Here is a 26557-nt window from a genome sequence, read left to right on the forward strand (position 1 = left end):
CGCGTAACACTTCGGGTGGGCCCTTCGGACATGTGCTGTTTCTCCTCCTCTGTGGACCAGCACAGACACCCTTTTGGGTTTTTTTTCTTTTTTTGCCATGTCCTGGCAAAAATCACAGGCAGTTCATCATGAAGTGGAATGGCCACCTCCAGGCTGGTAGGGATACACATGCACAGCATCACTTTATGGGGAAAGGAGTGTGAGTTATTTCAGGGTGCTCCACGTCACGCCCCGGCTCCCAGCACATCCCCACGGCACCGCGTGGGCCTGCTCATGGCAGAACCCTCTCGGGCACCCCACGGACCCGGCCTCGCAGCATGCCCTGAAATGGCCGCAGCCTGCCCCGTTCGCTGTACCCTCCGGTCACCCCTCACTTCCCAGCCAAACCTCGCCCTCCTCGGGAACCCCCACCCCCACAGAACTCTTCCCCCCGCCCCGTTCGGACGAGCTGGCGGAGCGGAGCGGGCGCAGGCCCTGACGCCGCCCGGCCGGCCCCAGCGCCTACATCTCCCAGCGTGCACCGGGGCAGCCCAGGGCGCAGGGAGCAGCCAGGGGCCGCCGCGCAGCACGCCGGGAGTTGGAGTCGGGCGTTGGCGGTTGCGCAGCATCCGTTTGGGGGCGCGCGGCGGTGTCGGTTTCTGGCAGGAGCGAGGCAGCCATTGCCGCCGCGGCCGGGAAGAGCGGTTTCCTCACGGCCTGCAGGACTCAGCGCTCGGCGACGGTGAGCGGCTGCCCCTCCTTGGCTCGCTCGACGGCGGGAGGGCCGGGGGAGGGTCGGGCGTAGAGTTGCGAGGAGGCTTCTTGAAGCCGGACCCTGCTGCGGGGCGGGGATGGGCCCGGCCTTTCTTGTGGCGGCGCCGGGCTGAGGAGGAGGAAGCTGCTCGTGGAGGCCCCACTGGGGCCGGGCCGGGCAGGGCCGCTGGCCTGGGCGTTCGGCGGGGGGGCGGCTGGCGGGGGGGAATCGAGGCGCGGCGGCTGCAGGCTGCGGGGTTAGCCGCACTTTATCTCTCTCCCCCGCGGTTCTGCGGAGGGGAGGGCTGATCCCCCCTGTTTTTCTCAGAAGGATGTCTGGGAGTCGTCGGGCTTGAAGGTGAATGTAAAACTTTCGCGTCCGCCACGAGGAGCCGGCGGTGCGATCGTCCCTGAGAGGGCCGACGCCTCGGTGACGGTGAAGGCAAGGAAGGGGTCTTTTTGCCCGGGGCAGGCGGCGAGGCTAGCGCTGCCTCCCGTCTCGACTTTATTAAAAGGCGGACAAGCAGCGGGTCGTGGTTTTTTTTTTTTTCTGAGGCCCCATGCTTCTCGAGGACTTTTAGGCCATCGTGTTTCATCTTGTGAGCCGCTAGTGAGCAGTCGCGGTTGCATTGTGCGAGGAGCAACGTGTGAAGCTCTGCGACTTGAAGGTGTCGATACAGATCTCCAATCTATTGTGCACCCTGATGTCTGAGTAAACAAGAAACAGGCAGATAGTTCACACGTCTTAGACAATAATCTCTGGTACTTTTTTTAGGTAGTCAATTCCATCCGCCCCTTGTGAATTTCCTCCTGTGATTCTAATCTGCTTCCCACCTTGTTTTTCTAGAACTAAAACTATTGAGCAGCAGTTGCGCAGTCTTTTTAATATGTCAAATATGTTGTTCCCAAAACGAGTGCTGTTGCTAGAGTGACTGTTCTTACCGTGTTTTAAAGCACATAGTTACGTAAGCCTGTCCTTCCTCTGCAAAGGCCTCTTTCCCTTAATACCCGCTCCCGGACTTGCTATTGTTTGTGTGGTAAGGGTGCATCGGGAAAACAATCTGTTGAAAGGCAAGCTGCCCTGCGAGGGAGCTGAATCGGTCCTCAGAGCTCGATTTTCGTGTGGGTATAAACATTTAAGTGTGGACAGAAAGAAGGAATGGTTACAAAGGGCAACAAAATTTTTCACGTGAAAGCAATTAAATAGCTACCACCTCAGGTTGTGGTTCAGTCCCACGTTTTTTTCTCATGCTTTGTCATACAAAAGATTTATCAATGTCCAGCAGCCCCCCAAACTATTATTTCAGATACAAGTCTAAGTTATATCACTAAAACGTACAGAGCTGGGAGTTTTGTCTAGGTTCTGCTAGAAGTTAGTAGGACAGGATTTTCTTATTTCTTTGGTTAAAGAGAGGAATTGGATTTTTAATGTATATACCTGGAGAACAATAAATCAAATCCCATTTAACCGAGGTTCTTGAGATGTAGAAGTCATCTTAATCACTCTTTTAAGTTTTATAATCTGAGAAATGGTGCTGTTTTCTGTTTTAGCATCAACCTTAAGATGAGTGGCTGCCGTGTCTTTGTTGGACACCTAAGCTCACGTGCTCGGGAGAGGGATGTGGAGAAGTTCTTCAAAGGATATGGACGCATACGAGAAATCCATCTTAAAAATGGATTTGGATTTGTCGTAAGTATTACCTTATTTTCCTTTCCCTTGTTTGCAGGTACTAGCCTCACTAGGCTGATGTCAAGCAAGAGAAGAACTGAAAGAGTATAATAGTTATAATGGGAAACAGAATATATTAGTATACAGCTTTTTAGATGCTGGGATTGCAGTTTTACTTGCTTTTGGTTGGATTTTGCTCAAAACCTTGATAATATTCTAACTGCATCAAATCCATTGTCTGGTCATCCATGGATTTACATTTGATCCCTGATTTCTGAAAACAATATAAATACCCTGTTACAGCATTCCAAAAGTCTAGACCTGGAGAAGAGTTAGTGCAGAGTCATGCTTGTTTGTTTTTTTTTCTGGTGAAACACTCTAGTCTGCTTGATCAGGTCTCTAAGTAATGGCCTGACAGGCAAAGTAGTTGGCTAAGACAACAATAGGTGCTTGGTGTTGGCTTTAAGTAGCACAGCTTTTAACTCATGCACCTAAAGTTAAGCATATTCATTTTTGATATATGCTGACAGGGCATTGTGTGTCTGACAGACTTAAATGAAATACACAGTTCATTGGATCTTAGTTTCCTACCACTGCTTTCTAGAGCTCTGTGCTCCTTAACTGTTGTCTGAATTTTTGCAGCTTTATGGATTCCCAAGTTCAAGAGCCTATTTCTCAACTATTACCTGCTGAGAACTTGAGAACTAACTGTTCTGTGGCACTGAGTTAAAACTAGAAGTTTGGCACTTCTCTTGTATTATGGCAGGCTTACATACCATTTGTTCTGCCAAGATCAGTCCCTTTGGTAAAGCTATGAGAAAAGAATAAAGAAAAAAAGGTTTTGCCTACTTCCATTTCCTACAAGTATTACTTCTTGACTCCTACACATATCTGTTTCTGATTGCCATGCAGTATGAGCTACTTGTGGTTGACTGCCTCTTCAAGTCCAGAGGTAAATGGCTGATTTAGATGTGAGCCTGAGTTTATTTAGTGCATCCTTTCCAGTTACGGCTGTTTCTCAATCTCCTTGCCCTGAGCATGCCTCTTCTCTTCTTGGGCAGGTCTCTTGACTCATGCAGGAACAACTTCTGTTCAACTCTTGTACATGAGTCAGCCAATCATCCTTACTCTCTTCTCCAGTTCCTAAGAGAAGTATTTTCTTTTCAAAGCTCATTAATAAGCTTGAATAATTGTCCTGTAATTGTCTAAATAAATTAATTGTTCTCATTATGAAGAATTTTTTTCTTGCATCCGAACAAAATTTTCCTGCCTTTGCCTGTCATACCAGCTCTGTCCACCCACATGAAGAAGACACTTCTGTTATCTTTGTAACTTTGTTTTAGGTGTGGGAAGACTTTGACAAGGTACCCTTTGAGCCACCTTTCTTCAGACTGAACAAACATGGCTCTCTCAACCTTTTTGTTTTCTGACCTTCTGATTAGTTTTGGTGGCCATCTGCTGGTCCTGCTCTAATTTTTCTGTCTTGAGCTGGGGTGCCAAAACTGGACAGAGTGTTCCAGGTGTGGCCAAACAAGTGCCAAGTAGGGTGGAATAATTACATCCCTTGGTCTGCTTGCTGTGCTCTTAGTAATGCAGCCCAGGACGCTGTTTGCTTTCATTGCAGTAAGGCCACACTGCTGACTCACACCTACCTGACTGTTCTCCCACTTCAGTGCCAGCCACAAAATTGGTGAGGGTCCACTTGGTCCTGTCATGCCAATCATTTATAAATGCATTGAATCTTAATATCCTTTGCAGTACCTCACTTGTGATGGCTGTCAGTTCATCTTTGATTTCAGCTATTTAAAATCTGTATTTGTAACACTTCTTTAAAAACTGCGTGATCTGATTGAACATTTTTGTAGTGTTAAAACCATGTTTCATTGTGCTTGATTGAAATCATTGCTTGGTCTTTGGTTAAATCTACTTAAATGGTGCAGATTTTAGTGCAGAATGTCTTCAAACTTCACACATTAAAGTTAGACTTGAAGACATTCAGTTTGTTAGAAACTGAAATCCTGGGAGTTGTAGGTGCTAACAGTACTCTTAAAATGCATGTCATCATGCAAGGAAGTGTTTCGCTTGGTAGTGAAACAACTTTTTTTTTTTTTTTTTTTTTTTTTTCAAAAAAAAGGGGAAGATTACTAAGGATTGCTTCTGAAATGTTGTTTATAGTTACACAAATGTTTTCTTCAAATGAGAAGCTGATTCTTTGCTGTTCATTGCTCTAAAGCTGCAGTTCACTTTTTTTTTTTTTTGATCCATCCATCCTGTTGGTTCAAACAATTACTACCCAGCTGCTTGTTCTCACTTCATTTCTTTCCTTACATCCTTGCCTCTCATGGTGTTACTATAGTTGTTCAGCCACATAGTGAACCTACCTGAGAAGCTTATCTAGGTGAAAAATAACACTGTCTTTTTCACCTGACCTCCTGCACACAGTGTGGTGTTTGTCATCTGGATAGGTTTCTTGACCTAGTTTCCTGCAGAGCTCTGCATATGGCTTTGCCAAGAACCAGTGGGCTGGATGGAAGGCAGAGGCTACTCAGGCTGACTGAAGCAGCATTGCTGCCAAAAGCAAAGCGACAGATTCTGTTGCAACAGCATTTGGAATTGTGTATCGTAGCTGATCCAGACCCACAGGTGGACACTGCTGAAAAAGCACCCTTAGGTTTCTTGTTCTTCTTACACAGTCACCTTTTTGCTAAACTAGTGAGCTGAATTCACACAGAAGAAAATCAGAAGGGCTTTTTCTCTGGTTCACTCCTTCCTTGCTGGTTCAGTGAGAAACGAATTTGTTCCAGTACTCTTAAGAGGGTTTTGGAACTGCACAGCTTTCCCACTTCCAGTTGCAGTTTATCAGCTTGTGCTCATATGTAGGGTTTCTCTGTATGTAGGGCTATGTATCTGCTAAAACTTAAGCTGATAAATAATTGAGGGAAGCCAAAGGGAGTTCATAGAGTGGAGGGAGTAGAAATGGTCACGGATTGGAGCATCTTAGCTTTTCAGTCATAAATGTACTAGGAATCCTCTTCCTCATTCAAGGTTCTGTGTAGAAAATCCGCGGAGGCTTAAGGACAACACGTAGTCACCAATATGGTTAAAGTGAAGTCGTCTATTAACAATTATTAACAATTCACTCTCGCTGTATATAGAGCCCTTGTTTATATAACGATAGCTTGCAGGTGGCTATATCTTGGCCACAAATCCTGTTCTCACAGAACTTCTGCTGGCTACATCATTATCCTGTTGTTACCCTTTTCTGCTGCCAGCTCCCTTATCTTTTGCACATAGCTCATCTTTCAGTAACCTTGCAACTGGACCTCAAGGCCCTTAACTTACTCTAGCTAAAGCTAAATAGTCAGGATTGCTCACATGCCTGTTTTCTTCCAGTCAGTTTCCCAACAGTTCTGGATGGTACTTTATAAAAATATATGTTTTCTAGCATTTGAATATACTATGAGGGAAAATACTTATTCGTTCCTATTTTCTTTTTAGGAATTTGAAGACCACAGGGATGCTGATGATGCAATTTATGAACTAAATGGTAAAGAATTGTGTGACGAAAGGTAAGCTTCCCTTTTATAATTTCCCTTAAAACCAGCAAAAGTGCTTTGTTTCCAAATGCTGCTCGGTAGCTTGTGGTCCTCTGACTCCAATTTCTTGTGGCTTTGCACTGGGATACACTTTCCATAACTTTAGATAAATTAATTTGGGTCCTCACTACCATCTTGTTAAAAAGGGCAAAGATAGGTTGTGATTGGAGGAGGAGTGTTTTGGAGTAGAGGCTGAGAGGTTCCTTCCACTTGCTCATATTCTTCAAAGCTGGCTCAAGGTCTTGTCAAGGTCAACTAGAAATGTTAGTAAAAGTTAATTGAACTTAGCAATTTGGTTCTGTCTGTTGTCTGTTTGTCTGTTGACTTCAGAAACAAGTTGATAATAGCCTCTCCTCCCAACCCTGTGAACTGTAGTCATCATATGTTATAGTGATTTTTATTTTGATAGTGCAAGTTGGGTTTAGGTCACTAGGTGGTTGTTATTTTGATACTCTTTTTCCCTCTGCGATTGCTCTTGAGCTCTGGTTGAGCAAATTTAATTGTTTTAATGTAAATTACAGATCTATAACAATTTTCCTGAAAGACCGAGGGAGATGAATGGAGACAAGAGAATACTGTGTCTGGCTCTTTAAGAAATGCCAGTGACTGTTATAAATCATTGCTTGCAAGGGCAAGATAATTCTTGTTTGTGCACACGTGCTTCTAGTTGCAAAATAAAAGTCAGTGTCAAATACTTAAAAGTTTGTGTTTTGTTCCTATCCTAAGGGTTACAATTGAGCATGCTCGAGCCCGAAGAGGAAGGGGGAGGTTCCCACAACGCTTCAGTTACTACCAGTCGCAGAGTGGATCTAGGTAGGTGGTCAGGACTCTTGTTTTCTACAAATAGAATAACTGTATTGAAATAATGGTTTTTTCTTGTGCTTGGAATTAAGGAACCAGCTCTGTTTCCTGGTATAGTCTCGCAAAAGAAGCTTTATGTTCTCAAACCTTGGAGAACCATTGCTGTTATTTACCTTCTCTGGCTGATGAGTCTGGATTTTAAAGCAGAGTAACTGGCTTGCAGAGGTTGACAAAGATGTTACAAAATGCTCCATCTTGCAAGCACTGCATTGGTCTTCCTACTTTTCTTTAAGTTATGTGAAGGATTAATGCTGCAGTTGGGTTGGCTGTTATTAACACTAAATAAGGGAAGGTGCCAGAGCTTCTCTCATTAACCTGAGCTTACAGGCTAAGTAGAATTATTGTAGAGCAATAGTTCAAGGTATTTACTGTTTAACCAAGATCTCATATTTCCAATTGTATGGTTATCAAAACATGTACTTCAGCACAGCATACAAAAGGACCTGTATTTGAGAAACAGTGCTAGGATATGAGATACTAGCATGTGTTTAAGTACCAGTTGACTCTGCAGACTGAGCCAGTGCCATGCTGGTGGAGAGCTTCTGTTCAACAATGGAATCTGAAAAACGGGATGTAGCTCATATCTAAGATACCTGTGTTGGACATACAGTATCTATGGAGTTGTTCATCTTCATGGATTTAAACCAGTGGTGAACGTTGTGCCAGCTTGCAGCAGAGTTTGTTAAAGTTCAGCAGACTTGCATATATTCCACCAAACAACTAACATTGCATCTTTGTACTTGATATCTACCAGTGTGAAGTAAATCTGTATGGAATACCTTACTCCATAGAAACATTTATAGCAGTGGCCTATGCAGCCTAGTTTGGAATAACAACAAAGCCTTAACTGACATAAGCCTCTGCATTTGGTTCAGTCAGAATTGCTGCCAGTTACAAACCAGTGTCTGGAGCATCTAATTTGCATATGCAAGTATGCTAATTAGATTATCTTTTCTTCAGTGGCAGTAACCTTGATGCGGTATAATTGGTCCGAGGTCCAGGCTAAAAGTGGACTTTTAAAGTAGGAAATGTGATTGAAGGTCGTGGGCATCTGACGTTGTAGTCATGTTCATGACGTCAGACTGCCGATGCCAGACAGGAAGAGACTGCGGTTTGCAATAATGGAAAAATGAGACTCAGCCTGCCAGTTTTGGGACTCTGGGACCTCTGTTTATATGCCCGGAAGATCTGGATGTTCTGAAAAAAATTGGGACACTTTGAGGTATGCACTGAAATGGAATTGCCTGTGCTTCAGTGTACAAATCAATATACACAATTTAGGATTGTGTTTCTATGGGAGGAGAAGATGAGAATGTTTTTTCCTAAGGTGAGAGTTCCTGAATCTTGAATTTTTTTGGTAGTAATATAAAGTACTGCCATTGTTATGAGTCCTGCATTATTTATCAAAATGATGGCACACCTTTTTTCACAGTTTTGGATTCAGAATGACTGGGATTGGGAACAGAAATGACCTGCAAAGGCAGTATTCTTTCCAGATGTCTTAATCTTCCATGTGTACATTTTTGAGCTACATTTTCATTTTCAGAGGGTCTTTAATTTTTGGTTAGGTGAAAAACATCGCCTTTCTTTTGTAAAGTTATTTTGGAACTGTAAAATGCCAGTTATTTCAGGGCAACTAGTTATCTAGTTTTTAGTTTTACTAAAATAAGATTATTTCTACCCACAGAAATATCTAATGTAGGTCACAACAGCATTTATGAAAGCTAACAAGTTATTTGGAATAGGAAGTGTGAACAATGATGCCTTTAAACTGTGCCTTCTCTCTCCCTGACATGAAGCAGAATTTATTCCACTAACTGAAAAAAAAATATTTTAAATTTCCCTTTACATTAATATGTAATGGAATACATATTATTCCAAAATAATATGTATTTTAGAATACATATTATTCCGAAGCAGTATGTTTGAGCCAAGACTGCTTAGTACCAAAATTAAACTAATTCTCTTTACAGTATTTTATTCTACTAGGCACTTTTTTCAGTGTATGTAGAAAAACAGCAGCTTCATTAATTGCCTTGGTATAAAGTTTTTAATAAAAATCCTTTTTAATCCCCTTGTAGCAGCTCTCTTAATTATTTTCTGACTAGGAAGAATCAGATCTGCAGTCCAGCAACAAGGAAAATACTTAAGACTCTCAGCAAACTTTACAAAAGATCAAATGTCTTTTAATACCTGAATTCCTTACACTGGAGACTTTTTCCTTTTTTTTTTCTTCCCCCCCCCTCTGAACTCTTGTAGCCGCTATGGGCCTCCGGTTCGTACAGAACACAGGATCATAGTTGAAAACCTTTCATCCCGTATCAGCTGGCAGGTGAGTTAACATCTTACCTACTTTTTTTACACCTTATTTTCCTACCCTGTAAGAAGACTGCTGTCAGTCTAATTTCTTAATAAAGCCATCATAAATATTTAACCTGAATTAAAAATAGGCAAAAAATGCTTCAGTGATTGCTAAAAACTAGCAATCCAACACTTACAGGAATCTTTGGTTTCACAGCTGTGCAAATAGTTTTATAACTACAATTTGTAGTTGGGAACTCATTTTTGCTTACTTGTGTTTGCCCAGTGATAAAAATTTCAAAGGCTCTAGATGGGTTCTAAAGTAACTGCTGTTCAGCAGCCATTCCAGCTATGTCATCCTTTCCTTCTTACACCTAGAAGTGCTTGCCTTTGAGTGAAATATGTGGTCTTTTCTTAAACTTTGAGGGGTTTTTTTTTAAGTCTGGTAATACATCCTTCAAAGAGGGAACATTAAGAAAGCTACTGTGTAAATTATGTTTACTATGGATATTAAAGAAAAAACCCAGCAGTTTCAGTAATTGTCTTTTGAAGCTTTCTTATGCTGTTTTATTTTTTTCACCTCTTGCTAATGTTTTTCTGATTTGTAGCTGGCTTTTAACTGAATAAATATATAACCAATTCCTTTAGTTGGCTTCTGCGTAGTATGCAGTCTGTAGAAAGTTTACTTTTCAAGGGCATAGCAAGAGTTGCTGTTTACAAAAGATGAGTGATTAGTGGAGTTTAGTCTTGTTCATTAACCTTTATATTCTGGCAATAAGGATACTTTAATTCATGCCCTGAAAGATGTAGTGGAACATATTGAATGTTGAAAGCCTTGATCTCATGGCTAAACCTGTATGAGGAGGCTGTTTGGCTTTCCTGGAGCTCCACTGATGTCTTTCATAAGGGCTTGGGTACAGTCCATGCTGATAAACAGCTGAGCTAGGTTTATCTTCTGCATGACAGGTTCAAAAGGTTTGTAATTGTACAGTTCTGTTAATTATTGAATTACTAAAAAAAACAACTTCTGAGCTAATGTGATGAGCAAGTGGATTTCATCTAAATATCTTCTGCATATGCTATGCAGTTTTGTATATAAAGAAATTTATAAAACACTGCGCTTGGAAATGACACTAGGGACCAGAGAAGGAAGCTAAAATTGCGTGTTAAGGAGAGTAAATCTGTTAATTCTGTTCAGTGTTAAATTAATAACTTGGAAAAAAAATTAATGTTTCTGTAACTTACTTTCACTTGTGAATATTTATAATGGCTTTATGTGTACTTACCGTTGTAGACTGAAGCCTACCCAATTCAGATTTCATATTGATGAATCCTTAAGATGCTAGATGAATGTTGTAATGACTCTCTTAAATGAATTACAAATTAGGATAAGACACCTAACTTCTTGATAACTGCCTAAATAGAAATAATTTGAAGCTAAAATCCATATGCAAGCTTCATTTTGTTTTGAAGCTATACTATTTTGATGACTATAGTGTTTTAACTTCTTTTAACTATGCTTCTTTCAAGTAGTTAATGCATTAACTGGTGGCATTATCCTTAATTTCTAATCCCTGAGCTTCTAGCAAGCAACACTCTGTAGTGGTACCTTGCTTTTTAGAACTTCAGCGTGTGAATTCATCTTCAGTGTCTGCAAATCCCCATTCTTTGAGAATTTCTGACTCCTTTGAAAGTTTTTCTGTTGAGATATTTAACAAAACAAAACAACCCAGGAAAAAAAGTTTACATTCAGATCAGTTCCCTCACATTGTTGACTATTGCTAATAGACATTCTTATATTTAAGTACTAGGCAGACTGTTAGAATTCTCCTTATTGAGCAAGCATGTATTTCTGCTTGTTTAGAGTTTTCCAGCCACCTTTGTTAGTTCTTCAGTATCTATGAATTTTCAGGAAGTTGGGAAAACTGGATCTGTGTTAAATCAAGATGTAATTTTTAATATGTGCTTTTCCTATTTATGGTCGTCCTGCACTTTGTTTCCCTCACTGCTAAGGACATCAGTGTATTCTTGCACTGTTTAAAGTGAGCCAGAACAGTAATATTGGATAAAATTTCACTGTTCTACTGGTTTCTGTTAAGTAAAACCAGATTCCTATAGAGCATTCCCTTAGCAATAGCGAATACTCTGTTGAGCTTTTATATCACATGCACACTTACTCTCTTCTGAGAAATAATTTTGGCATTTTAGTCACATTGATCTTACTATTACAAATGTTTCATTGTGATGGTCCCTAAGATACAGTATATAGTGTGCTCAATTTTAGAAAATAATTACATAGATTAACGTTTTCTAATTTCCTTTTTGCTTGCCAGTCCTGGTCTGGTTAAGCTCTCATTGACTTGAGCAGTTGGTGTCCTTCATCTCTAAATTGGGTAAACATATGGAGGCTGAAGTATTGCTTCTTATGGCACTGTAGGGCCCATTTTTCATTTGCTATTCAAGTTTTTTTTGTGTTAAGCACATGTAAAACAAGGAGAATACCTACTAGTCATCATATGCTGTTTTTTAAAATTAAACTATTGAATTTTAGTTAAAATATGACATAATACTAAGCTTCTGATATACTGTGACAATGTTCTAAAGTCTTTCTTGGTTTATTGTTTTGTAGTCTTTTCTTCCTTAAGCGTATTTCTAACCAAGTGCGTTCTGAACTACTCCTAACAACCTTGATTTGGTTAACCCTCATTTTTCTTGCGTGAAGGAAAAAGAACCAAAGATTTGGGGGTTTTCTAGTGGCTGAAATCTTAGGGTTTGGCCTGTTCTGAATTTTTCTTCTGGTTCCTGTGACACTCCTGTTTTTTGGCAATCTAGATCATGGTTTGCCTGGGTTTGATCTCGATTGGCTAGCACAGATCATCCTCGGGTTCTTTAGCCCCTTCTGGAGACTATGTCCAGTGCTTTCAGGGCCTCTGGTACCTCCATGAAGCATATTGCTATGAGCCATCACTCTGCCTTTCTCATGTAAGAGAGTTCCTCTTGGCCAGCTAGGTATTGGACAAGAACTCTTTGCTTAAGGTACCCTCTTAGATCATCTGCCACTTGTGGCGTGTTGCGGTGAGTAGTCTGGCATTATAAAATACCAGATACTGTTCGGTAAAACTACTGTTTTAACTTAGACAAATGTTTAGCTTTTTAGTGACCTTTTGTGTTATTTGTTTGTACTTTATCCTGTTGCTGAGCAAGTAATTTTACAGTGTCTGTGTGTTTAGCCTCTACTTAAGTGAAATGTAAGGATATTGACCTGGCACTGTAGTGTGACAGGTATGCAAGTGAAGTATAAGAAGTTTTTCATTTTGTAAAATTATTAGTTACATATAAAATACACTTACTTGCTTTCAATTTTGCTGTGAAATTGGGGGGCTTAGCATATGGAATTAGTTTACATATATTGGATTGTCATTTCACTGAAGTGTTAATGCTGCTATTCAGCCACAAAAATTTGCATTTAATACTTCATTGCTTGTCATCTGATATTGTTCTGATATCTGCATATGTTGCTATTTTAAGCATTGCATTGTGTTTTCATAACAGCTGGTTTGGGGATGCAGCACTATTTAAAAGCAGTATTTTATTCACTGTATTTTAAAAGTGAGTGATTCTATGCACAGCTGTTGTTACACAGGCTGACTATCAGACTTTTTAAAAATTATATGTAGTTACAGAAAAATGCAAAACCGTTAAGCAGTTTTAGCAGGTGAAGTTTGAAGGGGGTATTGCTGCTATCTGACTTGTGCCCTGTTAAAGGCTAAAACATTAACTTTGCTGCAGGACTTGAAAGATGTCATGAGAAAGGCAGGGGAGGTCACCTATGTGGATGCACACAGAAACAACAGGAATGAAGGGTAAGTTAATTTTGTGACTAAACCCGCACGATAACTGAAACTGCTAAAGGTGGGATTATCCATGTGATATAAAATCAATTAAAGATAAATCTGTGATTTGGGTTAGATGCAGAAATTTCTCCAATTTGAAAAAGAAAAAAGTTTTGTCAGAAAGTAGGGAGTTGAGAAGTGGTGTTGAACTCGGTCTCTGCTCTCCACCATGAAAACAGTGTCAAGGGGAAGAGAGAAAACCTTTCAGCACTTGGGTTCTGCTGTCTTGAAGTTACTTATAGGCAGTTAATTTATGATCTGACTCGTGAGGCTAAAATAGCTCCTATGTGCAGCTTCTTTGCACTGGTTCAACAGTCTGCCATGAGAAACAAACAGAACCAGTTTCCCTTGGGAATGCCTACCTGGATGCTCTTCATTCTGCAGACTACAGAGGTCCTGCATGCTAAAGCAGGAGGGAGGGAAGTATGAATAGAGTGTCTGTGCTGGCAAGACAGTGCTCGAGGGCCACTGCAAGCAAGTGAAACTTAATTTTTTTGAGAGTAGAACAGATTAAAAAAATAAAGAGGGAATTTTTCTGTTCACCGCTAAAATCTAAACAAGGCAGGAAAGTCTGGAAGTTTAGTTTGTTTCTTGAACAGCTTTAGAATGCATTTAGTGGGGAACTAAAAGATAGTTCACTGGCTGGTACACATTTGTGCAGCTTCCTGGGTTTTCTCCATGTCATTGCAGCTGAGAATTTTGGGAAGGCTTAAGGTATGGATGGCTAAGACCTTTCGTGTCATACCTTCCTGGTAAGCATGTTAAAAATTAGGCCTCAGAGGATAAAACATGAAGTTGTGAATTAATATATAGAAAAAGGCCTGAATTTGTTCTTGATTTTTCATTTTCTCTGAAACTTTTTTTTTGGTCTTTCCTGATGGCATACAGGGTTGTGGAATTTGCATCTTACAGTGATATGAAGAGTGCACTAGAAAAATTGGATGGCACTGAGCTGAATGGACGCAGAATTAAACTGACTGAAGATCACAGAAGGCATAGGTATGTCACCTGGCCTGATAAAATTCTGCTGAGGGCATGGATTTGGGTGGTATTGATGACAGAGTTTTATTTCCTCACTCTTTGGTCCCAAACTAAATACCAACCCAAATGTTTTCTAGCAGTGTAAACAGATATAGATAAGAACTAATGTGCTGAAAATAAGGTAAATGGAACACTTTTGGATGACAGTAAGGAGACTTACTTTTTAGAGAAACCTTGATAGTTGAATGAAAGGACTTTTAAAAAATTACAAATTTTGTGCTCAAAATAATTTTAATTTAATGGAAAGTTGCATCACAGTCCTGTGAAATTTCTTTTAAAACTTGTGAGAGCCAATATTTTCAGGAGAGTAAAAGAAAAACAATTCTGCAATTTAGTTACTTGAAAAAACATTATCTGCAGCTCTTTCTTTGTCTCTCTTAAAAATTTCAATACCTTTCCATTAAAAAAGGGACAAATGACTAGAGAAGGTGTTTAACTCAGGCCTTAAAATCTACTGGTGTTCCATGCCTTTAGAGACTTTTTTTTATCATCTTGAAAGAAACACTGACTAATCTATATGGATTTCTGGAGAGAACAAATGCTACAGTTACTAATTTTTCATTTTGGTGCTTTTCTTGATAAATGGTTAAAACATTGTTTGCTCTGGGGCAAGGAGTAGGGGTGGAGGCACTTTTTTTATCGGGCAGTTCATATTTTGCCAAGCTAGCAGGGAATGTCAAGGCTAGCAGTTCCTGCTGTCCTTGGCCTGTGAAGACAGAAACATAACAGAAAGCTAGCAGCACTCTGAAGTAACTGAAATGCTGCACATACAAAGCAGCTGAGAGTTTGAATTCAGTATTTTAAACTTAGTCGGACAAGAGACTACAGCTCTTAAATATATTTCTCTAGAAGCAGATCTCGATCAAGGAGTTACTCAAGATCTCGCAGCAGGTCCAGGTCTACAGGATCTTCCAGATCTGACAGCCGGTCCAGGTCAAGATCAAGGTCCCGATCCAGGTCCAGGTCCCGATCTCGATCCCGGTCCCGATCTCGATCCCGGTCTCGTTCTCGCAGTCGTACACCTAAAAAGAGTTACTCCCAGAAAAGCCACCGTTCCAGCTTGCTAGCTTCCTCCCCGTCTCCCTCTTCTTCTAAAAGAAAATCCCGCTCTAGGTCGAGCTCTGCTCACAGCCGTAGTTAACCTGCTTTTAGAGCTGTATTAAAGCATTTAATTTGATTCAAGTTTCTTGAAGACTTGAGGCAAATTATACATGAGAACCAGGAGGGGAAGAGTTAACATGATGAAAGGGTAAACTCCTCTTACATTGCCAAAGTGCCTGTCATCAAATAGGCCATCTCTGTGAGGAGGGGCTGCCAGCTTTCTCCTTTCAGTGAAGTCTGGAGTGGGAAGTATCTTTTATTTTTTTTTTCCCTGCTATTAGTAAACATTTTTATGGTAGATATATTATGTACACATAATGCTGAGGTAACGGGATGAGACAATACGCTGCTTTCTCCCTCTCTTGCCCCCCACTTTCCCCTCCACCTCCAAGGCCTTTGACTTCCAAAATACTGTTAGCTTTTGTCCTTGGTATTAAGTCTGAGAAAAGAAAGTATAGATTTTATTCCTTTAAGGTTCTGTGGCTCCTTTTCTGTGTGAGAATGAATGGACCAGCTGAATTTAGTTTAGAGTTCACTTTTTTTTCCTGTTGCTTGGCTTAACAGGCTTTAAGTTCCAGCTTTGAATGACCTTGATAAAATGCTTAATTTGTAACAGACTTTCAGGAATACACATTGGTCAGTTGAATATTGCTCGTTTAGATAGTGAATCAATACAATGTTAACCAGTAACGAAAGCTGGAATTTCCTGTTAAAATGAGATGTAACATCCAGGCGTCAGGATTATTGGGAATCCATTATCCTAGTTTTCCAGTAATTTACCGGTGCATGGTATTGTTTGTAGAGGCCTTATTTGACAGGCAACTCCATAAAACTGCACAGAAATGTCAATATGCATGTCCATGTTTTTGATGTTTATAAAAGTGACATAGCTTTCCTACCTAAAAGTATGATACTGAATAATGTGTGTATGACTAGCAATCGTCTTGATGGAAAGGAAGGTTATTTTAGTAAATGGCAGCAGCAAAAAAATCACAGGAAAAGTGTAGTCAGTTGTGACAGGAAAAGTTAATCATGTTACAGCATAAAGAGGCTAATTTCTTCAAATCTCCTGAATGCACAGTTGTTTTGATTAATAGAAATTTCCACTGCAAATACTGTTTGTTCTTTTAATTTGGAATTAGATTTTTTTTTTAATTCCTGTATTGTTAAAAGAAGGGAATAACTTTTGGAAAAATATGTAAATTAATCCCAAAGTCTTACGTGTGTTTAAATGTATCATTCCTAATAAAATAAACCTTTTTCTGGCTTACCTTGCAGTTTTGTTTAGTACTGTCACTGCTGCTGTTGTTCACTTTGTACAGTCTTGTAAACGTGATCTCCAGGAAATGCATTTGAAGTTGTACAGTAAGGAAGCAAGTTACGATGCACAAGTAACCAGCTTCTGACTACCAGGAGGACAGGATAGGATTTTACTGTTATGACCATCAGCGGCTGGTCCCATGGGTGACAAATGGTAGGCTTTCTGCAGTCCTTGCAGACAGATCTGTTTGACACTTCCTTCTCCACCAGTTCAACTACCAAATGTCTGTTTGGTATTGGAATCGTCCTGTAGGTAAAATAATTTGTGACTTTTGAAATATGGTTCCAGAGATTGTTATATTGTCCACAGTACTACTGCATCTCAGGCTTCAAGGCTGATGGCTTTTTCAGACCAAATTACTGCTAATGTTCTTTGCATGTTTGGCTAGATATGATGTGGATCTGAATGTGTTAGCAGTTAAAGAACACCAGGAACAAATAGAAATCACTTTGCAGAGGATTCTTACAAGGTTGTGACTCCTTGTGTAAAGCTGGGGTAAACTGCTGTGTTAAATGTCAGTGTTCCTTGTTTTAGTGTAGTTGTGGTGATGCTACTGAAAAAACTCCTAAAAGTGTCCACTGCCTAGCATAGACCCTTGGAGATTGGCAAGTGCAAGGTCAGAGACCTTGAATGTTTCCGACCACAGTGTGTTTACCTTGCAAATTGTTTTAACATAAAGCTAATTTAGATCTTGTGAAATTTATTAATTCTTGATACTTCATTGTACAGTGTCATTTCCCTTCCATAATTTTTTGTTGATTCAATCAGTACTGGCAGCAGTAAGATTAAAATGCACCAGAGAACCAGCTTCCCCTTCCCCCACGCATCTTGAGGTTGTAAGCAGGTAAGTTGTATGGTTGAACTGATAGTGGTTTAGCACAGAAACACCTATGGCAGTATTCTCTCTCTGTGCTGGCATAGTAGCTGTTTCAACGTCTTTGCCAGTACAGCTGCATCCAAGTTAAACTGTAGTGCTGGATTCTAAATGTAGCAACAGGTTACTTAAGGACTGCAGGTTGTAGGGTGCTGTTACCAATGCAATGAGACACAATAGACCCCTCATTATTTTCTTTCCATGTTTTTCAAGGTGGCAACCATTGGCTCTTTGTTCCCTTAGGATATACAAATATATTTGTGTGAGCTTCTGGAAATACTAAGAATATTAAATCTGGAATTTGGGGAAATATTTATTTATGGTGGATGTGAATTTGGCAGCTTTCTGGATGTTTATTTGAAGTAATTTCTGTAAATCTTAAGCAGCTAAAACCAGTTTTCTTAAAGGACAGTTGAAGCCCTGGTTACTTAGCTCTGGTTGTTTCCTTTGGTATAATAATTTAGGTGCCTGGAAGAATAATGGATTTTTGAAATGCAAGTTTTTATTGGTTGTTCATGTGGCTTTTTATATCTCAAAAAAGCATAACCCCTTAAAATGTATGGAGGGGAAAAGGTGGAAGGGTGGTCTGATCTACCCGTTGACCCCATTTCCTGCTGTGTCACCATGTATTTTTTTCTTAAAAGAGGACAATGTATGAATAGCAGATGAGATTCTTTTGCCTTGAGGGGAAAAAAAACAAACAAACAAAAAAAACCCCACACACCCCCCCCCCCAAAAAAAAAACCAAAAAAACCCAAAAAAACTGAAACTCCAGATTATCACATCAGGAAGTCCTAGCAATTTTGAGCAGGTTTCAGAGCAGCACAGCCCTGTCTGGCACACAGTAGAGATGGAAATAAAAGCTGTATTTTTGTATGGAGATCCATTAATTTCTGTGGAAACGAAAGCTACATTTTTGGGTATGAAGCTTTTACCTTACCCCTGACATTTAAAATGAGCTACATCTGTGTACACCTAACTCTTAAGATGATAGTGCTTGACTTGAACTTGGAGCAAGCCCAATCTGGAATTTGTAATTCAAATCCTGAGAGGGATGAAGTGGGAGTAGAGTTGATAGAAGCTGTGAAGGGAATAAAGGGACAAGAAGGAATTTGTATTTTGACAGGTGGCAGTTTCAGTGTCAAAGACATGTAAGTTGACCACAGAAGGGAACACAACCTTTATACTCATTGCAACAGTTCAAATATAGTTTTACACCAGTAGGCCATCTTGAGATGAACAATTGGGAAATGCATCTCCTTATTTGTTTTGCTTAAAAATATTTGGTGTTTTAATGAAGAGCAAAAAGTACAAAGAAAACTAAAGTCATATTTGTGTCCCTGTGAGAAGACTGAATCCACAAGTCAGGTAGGCCTCTTTATTGGTAGCCATAGACTTGATTGGTAGACTTTTTAGGAAACCCGTTATAGTTTGGGACTTGGCTGAACTGTTAATGTATTTCAGAAACCCAATTGTTTTAAAAATAGAATATTTTTAGATTGTATTGGAACAAATTACTGTCCATGTATATCCATATTATCTCTATCAGGTGCCTTAGTTTCAACTTTAAGAGTTGTATCTTTTACAGGCAGCATGTTCCAACATCTGATGCTTTCCATGAGAAAGCTGGGAGTCACCCCTTCCAGCCCTGCAAAGCTGAAAGGAACAAAGCTCTCAAGTCATGATGCATCTATGAGTAAACCTGTTGTTATTCCTACCCTTATTCTGCTAAGCTGATCCTTTCAGAGGAGTTTTCACAAATCTCAGCAAACTTGAGGTCTGATGTAAGACATTACAAACATTAAATTTATACTGGATTCAAAGCTTTCAGTTGTACTTAAGGGGTGCTGTTGGGCAAAAGTGGATAGGATTGCTGCTGGCAAGACAAACCTCCAGCCCTGTGCCTGCCCCTTGTCTTTTCACCAGTTCTAATGCTCAGCTGATCCTTTAGAGGTCAGTTCAATTCCATCAGAAGGTGAGTACTTCAGCTACTGCTTGGGTAGTAAGGTAGTGAGTACTTTCAGTACTGCTTTCACCAGCCCCCTCTGGGAAGAAGTGGAGTAAGGACGTGAGGTGTAACTATCCTGTGATCCTTCTTCCATTTCCCCCTCTCACAGTCACAAGTATAATATTTTTCATAACGTTATCCTCCCATTCTGTTCTCCAAGCAGTCAGTCTCTGAACAGAACACCACCAGCTCCCCTTCTGTCTGGGATTTCTTGTGTTTAACGCAGGACATTTTTTTTCCTTCCAGGGGAAGCCTTAGGCTGCAGCAGGCAACTGCCTGCAGCACGGGGCACAGCTGGAAGTTGAGCACTTCAATTAGCTGCACTTCAGTTGCACCCCAAAAATAAGGGCACTATCTTCTGTGATGTTTATGACACGTCTTTATTATAATTACATTTTGTCCATTTAGCGCACAGCTCTTCATCGATGGGTATCCCAGCAGTTTCTAAAGGTAAAATTTATTATATTGGGCCACATCACCCCTCTGCTTTAGAGATGAGAAAAGGAAAGCAAGTGGTGAGGGCGTTCCCTGCGGTTGCAAACCTAGGAGTTCAGTGTGCCCACAGCCGAGACCGAGGATGCTCAGGGAACAGCTTCAGCTCCTACTCGTGCCACCTAGTGGCTGTACCTCCTCCGCTGCCATGGAAGGGGCTGGAAAGGGGCTGATTGCTCCGGAGGTACAACGTTTCTGTTTCGAACAGCAGATGAAATAGCAGGGTGCTTCCGAGTAGGAAGAAATGCCCCGGGATCTGTACCCGCAGTGCTCTGCCATTGCTCTAGCAGTGAGGGTAAAGGAGGTTGAATCCTGAGGTGGGAAGTTCTCCACTCTTGACTGGTGATCCTGCTGCACCCCTAATCGCAGAGCTGAATGCTGTTGAATTCCTAAATTGCTGTCGTTTTCTTGCACAGGCTTTGGAAGAGTGTTATTTCTAGTCTTGTCTCCTTCATTCCTCTCCTTAGCCATTGTTCGCTGGTTTGCTCTGTGTATACAGTACCTGAGGGCATTGTTTCCCATTTTACCAGCCCTGCAATCACCCCTCCTCCCCCTCCCTCTCTTTGCAAACCCGCGAGGGAGTTGTTGGCCTTTCTGCCCGGGGGTGATTTACTAGGACAATGATGCCGATTAGCTAACAATTCCGCCTGGCAAACTGCTACAGCAACAGAAGCAGAGTGTTCTCTGCTTGTCACCTTAAAGGAGGGACACGAGAGACACTGACTCTACATAAGGAAGCAATTCTGATAGAGTCAGCACTGAGAGGAAAAAGTAAGGGTTAACCGGCTGGGGGCATGGCTTGGAAACAAGGCCAAATCACGTTGTAGTGAAATCCTAGTTAATGGCAACCCCCTGTGTCTGGGTAGTCTCAAGATGTTCAAAGGACAATCACTGCTATTGATTTGCTGGGCGCAGGACCATGAGAGAGTGATGGTGAAGTGTGTGGTAAAACCTGCTCTTTAAGATTAATAACGAGTTTAAAATTAAAAGATCGTTTCAATGGTAATGAATTTTACTTTTGTGTTTTGTGATGACTTTCCTTAGACCATGGATGAATGTCTTCTCTCCCTCTTACCTCATTTTCTGCTTGAGAAAATCCTTATACTGTGTGGACACATAGCAGTGGCAGATTGAGCTGCAAAAATCCAGATCAGTATGCTTAGTGTGGATGTTTTGGTTCAGACAAAAGCTGTTCTCTATGTGTGTATGTAGGTGTGATACATCACTGGAGACCTTGAGATCAGGTTCAGCAGGATCCTGCACGCACACTGGATTTGCTTTACCCAACAGTCAGCTTTCTGATACTCCAAGGAAACTGGTTTCTAATTGCGTCTCAGAGAACCATGGATATTTCACAGAGGTAAGATGTAACTGGTCCCACTTTAAAGGAAATGAGCACCAGTCATTAAAATCTGAAGATTTTATCCCACTGTAGAGCCTTGAAAATGGAGGTACCCCAAACTGTTGTTAAAATTTGGGCCAGATTTTAGTTGGAGGTAGGGTGGAGATGCAGGCACTGCAATCAAAGGAAAGGGAAGTAAGGCAAAGATACACAGGGGAAGAAACAAAATCTTTGGATGAAATCCTTGTATTTTGTATCTATATGTGAAAGAATTACTCCTTAAACGCAGTAAAGGGGACTGTGGGTCTAGGTCTCACCCACCACCCTGACTTCTGGTTGGGATTTTCGTAAGTACCTCTGGATACTTGTGGTCAGCAGCATTCCAGCCACCAGCTAGAGCTCTCTGGTGGTAGTGACCACCATGGAATCAGTGTCTGGCCTCTCTAGACAGCCTAGGTCTTCCATGCCTCTGGCCAAAGATGGAATTTACCAGAGCTGGAGTTAAACCTCAGCCTGAAGTATTGGTTTTGATTACACTTGGCTTTGTTCCTTCCTTTAAAGAGCACACCAAATCTTCAACAAAAAATATAAGCAAGCATTTTTTTCACACAAACATGGCCGCTGCCATGTTCTCTGCATTACTGCAGCTCCTGTGAATGCCTAACTGAAAAGTGATGTGCTCAAAAAAAAAAATTAATAATATTTTTAAAGTTTCCTTGTTCTTTCCCTTCAAATCATCACAGGCTATTTATTTCTAGCACTGTACAAGAACAGTGATTCGTACAGCGAATGTCCACTGATCTTCCAGGCATGCCAAAATGCTTGATGCAAGCTTTCTGCCCACACTTGTCCTCTGTCTGCTTCAATTTGCTTTACCTTTTCCCAGTTCTAGCATTTGGACAGTCTAAAATCTGCATCTGCTCATTGAACATACTCTCACAAACTTCTTTTATTTCAGTAGTTTGTACCTCTTATCATTGAATACCAAAATAATCACACTATGCTCTATCTCCCAGTGTGAATGGCAACGATACTCAGCATGTAACTTTTGAGATCGCAAATCTTGCTGTCTGTGAGTGAATCATCTTAGCTTAGCTAAAACTCTGCAAAAATACACTGTGCAGTTTCCTACCCTGCACACTGCCTGAACAACACTAACAGCTGTTATGTGGAGAAAGAGCATGGTGAGAGTGGTTTATGCTCACAGGCAAGAAGTTACAGGGCTATGCAGCACCCGGCACTGCCTTGGACTTGGGTCTAAAGCTGCTCCATACCCTTTTTTCATCATGACGGAGCAGTTTACCTAATTGTGGAGTATGTCCAGTATGTCAGGAATTAGATCCCAGGGTACCAGTGTCAGCAGCAATGCAGTCCCAGAGGGAAGCTTTAGCACACCTTATTACCAGGGAGCTGGGGTGTTCAGCCTGGAGGAGGCTCAGGGGAGACCTCATCACTCTCTACAACTCCCTGAAAGGAGGGTGTAGCCAGGGGGGGGGGTCGGTCTCTTCTACCAAGCAGCTACCAGTAAGACAAGAGGGCATGGACTTGAGCTCTGTCAGGGGAAGTTTAGGTTGGATATTAGGAGAAAATTCTTTATAGAGAGGGTGATCAGACATTGGAATGGGCTGCCTGGGGAGGAGGTGGATTCTCCATCCCCAGAGCTTTTAAAAAGAGGTTGATATGGCACTCAGTGCCATGGTCTGGTAACCACAGTGTTAGTGGATTAAGGGTTGGACTTGATGATCTCAGAGGTCCTTTCCAACCCGGATGATTCTGTGATTCTGTGATCAGGTAGATGGTGTGATGAAGCAAACAAGAGCCAGGACAGTTCACGGCACAGCTGCAGGCTATGCTTCCAAAGAGGATGCAGTGCCCTGAGAGAGCTCTTGGCAAGGCCAGTGCTCTGTGAACACATACCAGCCCTGCTCCCATGGCCGTGTCTTCCGGGAGAGCCCCGGCCCCCTCTCCTGCAGCCGCTGCACTGTGGGACTGTGCGATTGCGCTGACCGCAGCCCGCCCGTCGGCGCCATTTTGAGAAGCGCAGCCCCTGTCCGACGGGAGGTTGGCTGGGACCCCACCAGATGGTGCTGTAAGACTGCCTCAAGGAAACACCCTTTCTCGACAATACTTGCAAAATACGTCTTAAAATAGCCCCGCTGACCCAAACTGTTGCCGTGTGGGGAAAAAAAAAAAAAAAAAGAAGCCATCAGGCACACAAGTGCAACATAACAACAGCCCTGACGAGACCACTGGAAACTGCCTTCCTCCCTGATGTGGTTTCCAGCATGCTCACCTGCCAGGGGAGCGGAAGGATGAGGTGAGTGAGTGGGGGCAGGGGGGACTTAAAAATCAACTGAGGATCTGAGCCATGTGCACCTCTCACAAAGAAGCTGCTTGAAGCCATGTCTGTGTAGATACTCTGTCCTGCTTCTCTTGACTCCCTGGCACTGCAGAAGTGGAGGGCCTGTTCCTCCAGCCCAGCTGCAGCCCCACGGCAGCTCACTAGATCCCCACAAGAGCTTCTGAAAGGCACCATTTGGCCACCTCTGGTGAGGCAGGGGACGGAGATGGAGAGGTTGAATTAAGATCTAGATACTAAATTGCAATGGTAAAAACCACAAACCAACCACTCAGGAAACCTTCACAGCCCAGTCATGAGTGGAGAGTGGTTAGCAAGGCTTAGAGGTAGCAAGAGCTTACACATGCTTGTCTTCTGCACTAGACAGAAAGAAAAATTTAAAACTGTCTGCTACGGAACTGGCCACCCACACACCCAGCATCCTACGCACACAGTGCCATGGCCCTGTTTCTGGCTGGGTTTAGGTATACAGTGAATGCTGCCACTCCTCACAAGGAGTATGGTGGCAAAGAGGCTTCAAAAAATAGTTTTTTTGGGGAAAAAATGTCTTGACTGAGTGTGACTTCTGAGCAGAATGCTCTTCTGCTGTTTTACCACCAGTGCCCTGAAGCAGCCCTCTCATAAGAGGACTGTTATTTCTTGGATGCTGTCCTATGTGTGCGTGTTGGCTAGGGGCTCTTTTCCCCCGTTGTGCCTTTCTCTGGTCCAATCCAGAGACCCCTGGACCTTACAGAGCCAGAGCAGCCACTCCATACTCCAGTCTTCTGCCAATGTCAGGGCTCCATGGAGGCTACCCCAAGACAACATCGCTCCACCCCCAGTGAAGCAGCCCAGATCTTCCTTATCATCAGTCTTTATACAGCAAGGGGACTCAGCTGGCTTTCTTGATACACCCCTGGTCCCTGGGAGCAGAACCAGGGTCTGTGAAGTGTTTCTCTTTCTGAGACCAGATCCCTCTGCTTGAGAGCTTTATGCCAGAACAGCCAGGCTCAGAGTGGATCATCTTGTAAACTGCCTGGGCCCCTGTTCCAGCAGTGTGGCTACACTTAAGTTGCTTAATCATCTTGTGATCAAGAGAAGATGGCAGAGCCCTGGTCTTGGATTTCCCTGATCCTGTCTGTCTTTACCAGAAGTCCACCCTGTGCTGTCTTGCCCTTTCTGGTACCAGCTGTACTAAAAGGCAGGGAAACAGAAATTCTAATATGCTCCAAATCTTCCCAACTGTCCGTGGCTATTACTTTATCAGGATTTAGAAAACCTTGGGCAAATAGGAAAAAATTCAAGTAGGAAAAAATTATCTGGCTTAATTTGTTGTTTTTTGTCTCCTAAAAGTGATGGCCATCCACTCTGACCTCTGTTCTTGCCAACAGTACTGGCAGAACTGGCAATGCTCTTGGCTCTTCCCATAGTAAATTGCTAGCAGACCTCCAGCTTCCATGTGCCATCATCCAGTGCAGTATCTTGCCTGCTAACAGCCACCTCCCTGGTTCAAGGGCAAGGGCATCTCAGCCTTGAGCCTCAGAGCACACAGAAGAGTTCCACTTCACATCCCCTTCTCTGCATTCTGGATTCACGTGGTTTCCTTTTTTCTCCAAGAAGCAGGTTCAGGCCATTTTCAACTCCCATGGTCTCCAAGAACAAGCAAAACTAAGGCAGTGTCTGGGAATGTTATCCTGGGGTACTCAAGTAAACACATGCCACAATTTCATTTTCTGAGAAAACTGCTGACTGTGGAAAGTTTTCCTGGTCTTCTGCATCTCTGGGACTTTTAGCGACTTCTTAAGGTGAGATGGTCACAGGGGAATTGCCTCACTCCTCACTTGTAACTGAAGCAGCAGAACGGAGGGCAGGGGAAGTGGCTGCTCACTTCAGGGTGGGAGGGAGCTGCCTGCACATCAAAGCTCCCGAGGCCTTCTCCAGGCAGGAAGGGCTGTGCTGTGACGCTGGAGCGTGAGGCAAGCCCACCAGCAGGAAATGGCGCGGCTGGCGGGATGTGAAAGCTGCAATCGTGAGTGTTGTAGGGTGCAGTCCTATTTTTAGCTACTTCTTGCAGAACTCTGCTCGCTGGAGTCAACAGGCCGCTTCCCCTTTCCTTGATGTCAGCAGAGCCGTCTGGGTTCAGGCCTGTTTTCATTAAGCCATTCACGTGGTAATATTGACTAAAAGGTCTGTCAACTCCTTGGACTCAAAAACCCCCGTGGTTGGACAGTCTAGGTAAGGAGAACAGAAAGCATCCGACACTTCCCCGTCTCCATTTCAGAGCTGTGAGAGGTAGAAACCAAAGCTGAGGCTGCAGAGCGTGACTCTTAGTCACATCGGTGGTGGATTTTGCAACGCAGCATGTGCAGGGCACAGGGCAGGCAGCGTGCAAGCAAAACTGAAGTGCTTTGCAAGGGCACTGATTTGGGCTCTCCAACTGCAAGGCCAGAGTATTGCCATGCAACCCTCACTTTCCTGCTCCACTTCAACCTGCTCAGCTGCTCCCAGTGTGTGGGAGGTGGAAGGGTTTAACACCTCAGATTGGCATGGGGCATTGTGGAGAGCAATAGGTTGCTACAGATGTCCTCTGCCTGGTTCTTTTTAACATTTGGCAGTATTAAAAGACTCCTACACCTGCTTCAGGGAAACGTAAAGGGAGCGGCTATTCCTAAACCAGAGAGAAGATTAGGCAGCAAGGCAGAGAAGCAGCCACAGAAAGTGTGAGCTGAGATGTGACTTTGCTGTTCAGGCTGTAACCCCCAAGACAAGTTCCAGACTGGTTCCAGTTGCTAGGATTTTGGATCAGTTTGACTTGCAGTAATCATTTCAGAGGCAGGTTGGGAACAATGGTGTCCAGGCCTAGGTAGCCAGAGCTTGCTGCTGGTCTCTGCAGACCTTGTCCTTTTGCTTGTCAGACAGGAATCAGTGCTCTACAGGGGGGTAGAGAAGCACATTCAGAGCCAAAATGGATGCAGTTCTAGAGCGTTT

The 26557-nt window shown here is 42.4% G+C and overlaps 1 protein-coding gene across 5 annotated transcripts; it reads left to right on the forward strand.

Annotated features, from left to right (window-relative positions):
* Nucleotides 1-574: 574 nt before the first annotated feature.
* On the forward strand, nt 575-16471 carry LOC103532941 (serine/arginine-rich splicing factor 5). 5 transcript variants are annotated; one of them, XM_030451733.1, is made up of 9 exons: nt 603-721; nt 1061-1174; nt 2284-2422; nt 5900-5970; nt 6724-6810; nt 9118-9190; nt 12949-13022; nt 13941-14051; nt 14943-16471. In XM_030451733.1, exons 3-9 carry the CDS (start codon nt 2297-2299, stop codon nt 15232-15234), a joined length of 834 nt encoding a protein of 277 aa, XP_030307593.1. In that variant the 5' UTR covers nt 603-721; nt 1061-1174; nt 2284-2296; the 3' UTR covers nt 15235-16471. The 5 variants fall into 5 exon arrangements, with proteins under 5 accessions (XP_030307594.1, XP_030307593.1, XP_030307595.1 ...); XM_030451735.1 differs by having other exon boundaries at nt 1064-1174; XM_030451734.1 differs by lacking the exon at nt 1061-1174 and having other exon boundaries at nt 575-721.
* The last annotated feature ends 10086 nt before the right edge of the window (nt 16472-26557 follow it).

The sequence above is a fragment of the Calypte anna genome, chromosome 5A, assembly GCF_003957555.1.
Source record: "Calypte anna isolate BGI_N300 chromosome 5A, bCalAnn1_v1.p, whole genome shotgun sequence".
Classification (NCBI taxonomy): Eukaryota; Metazoa; Chordata; class Aves; order Apodiformes; family Trochilidae; genus Calypte; species Calypte anna.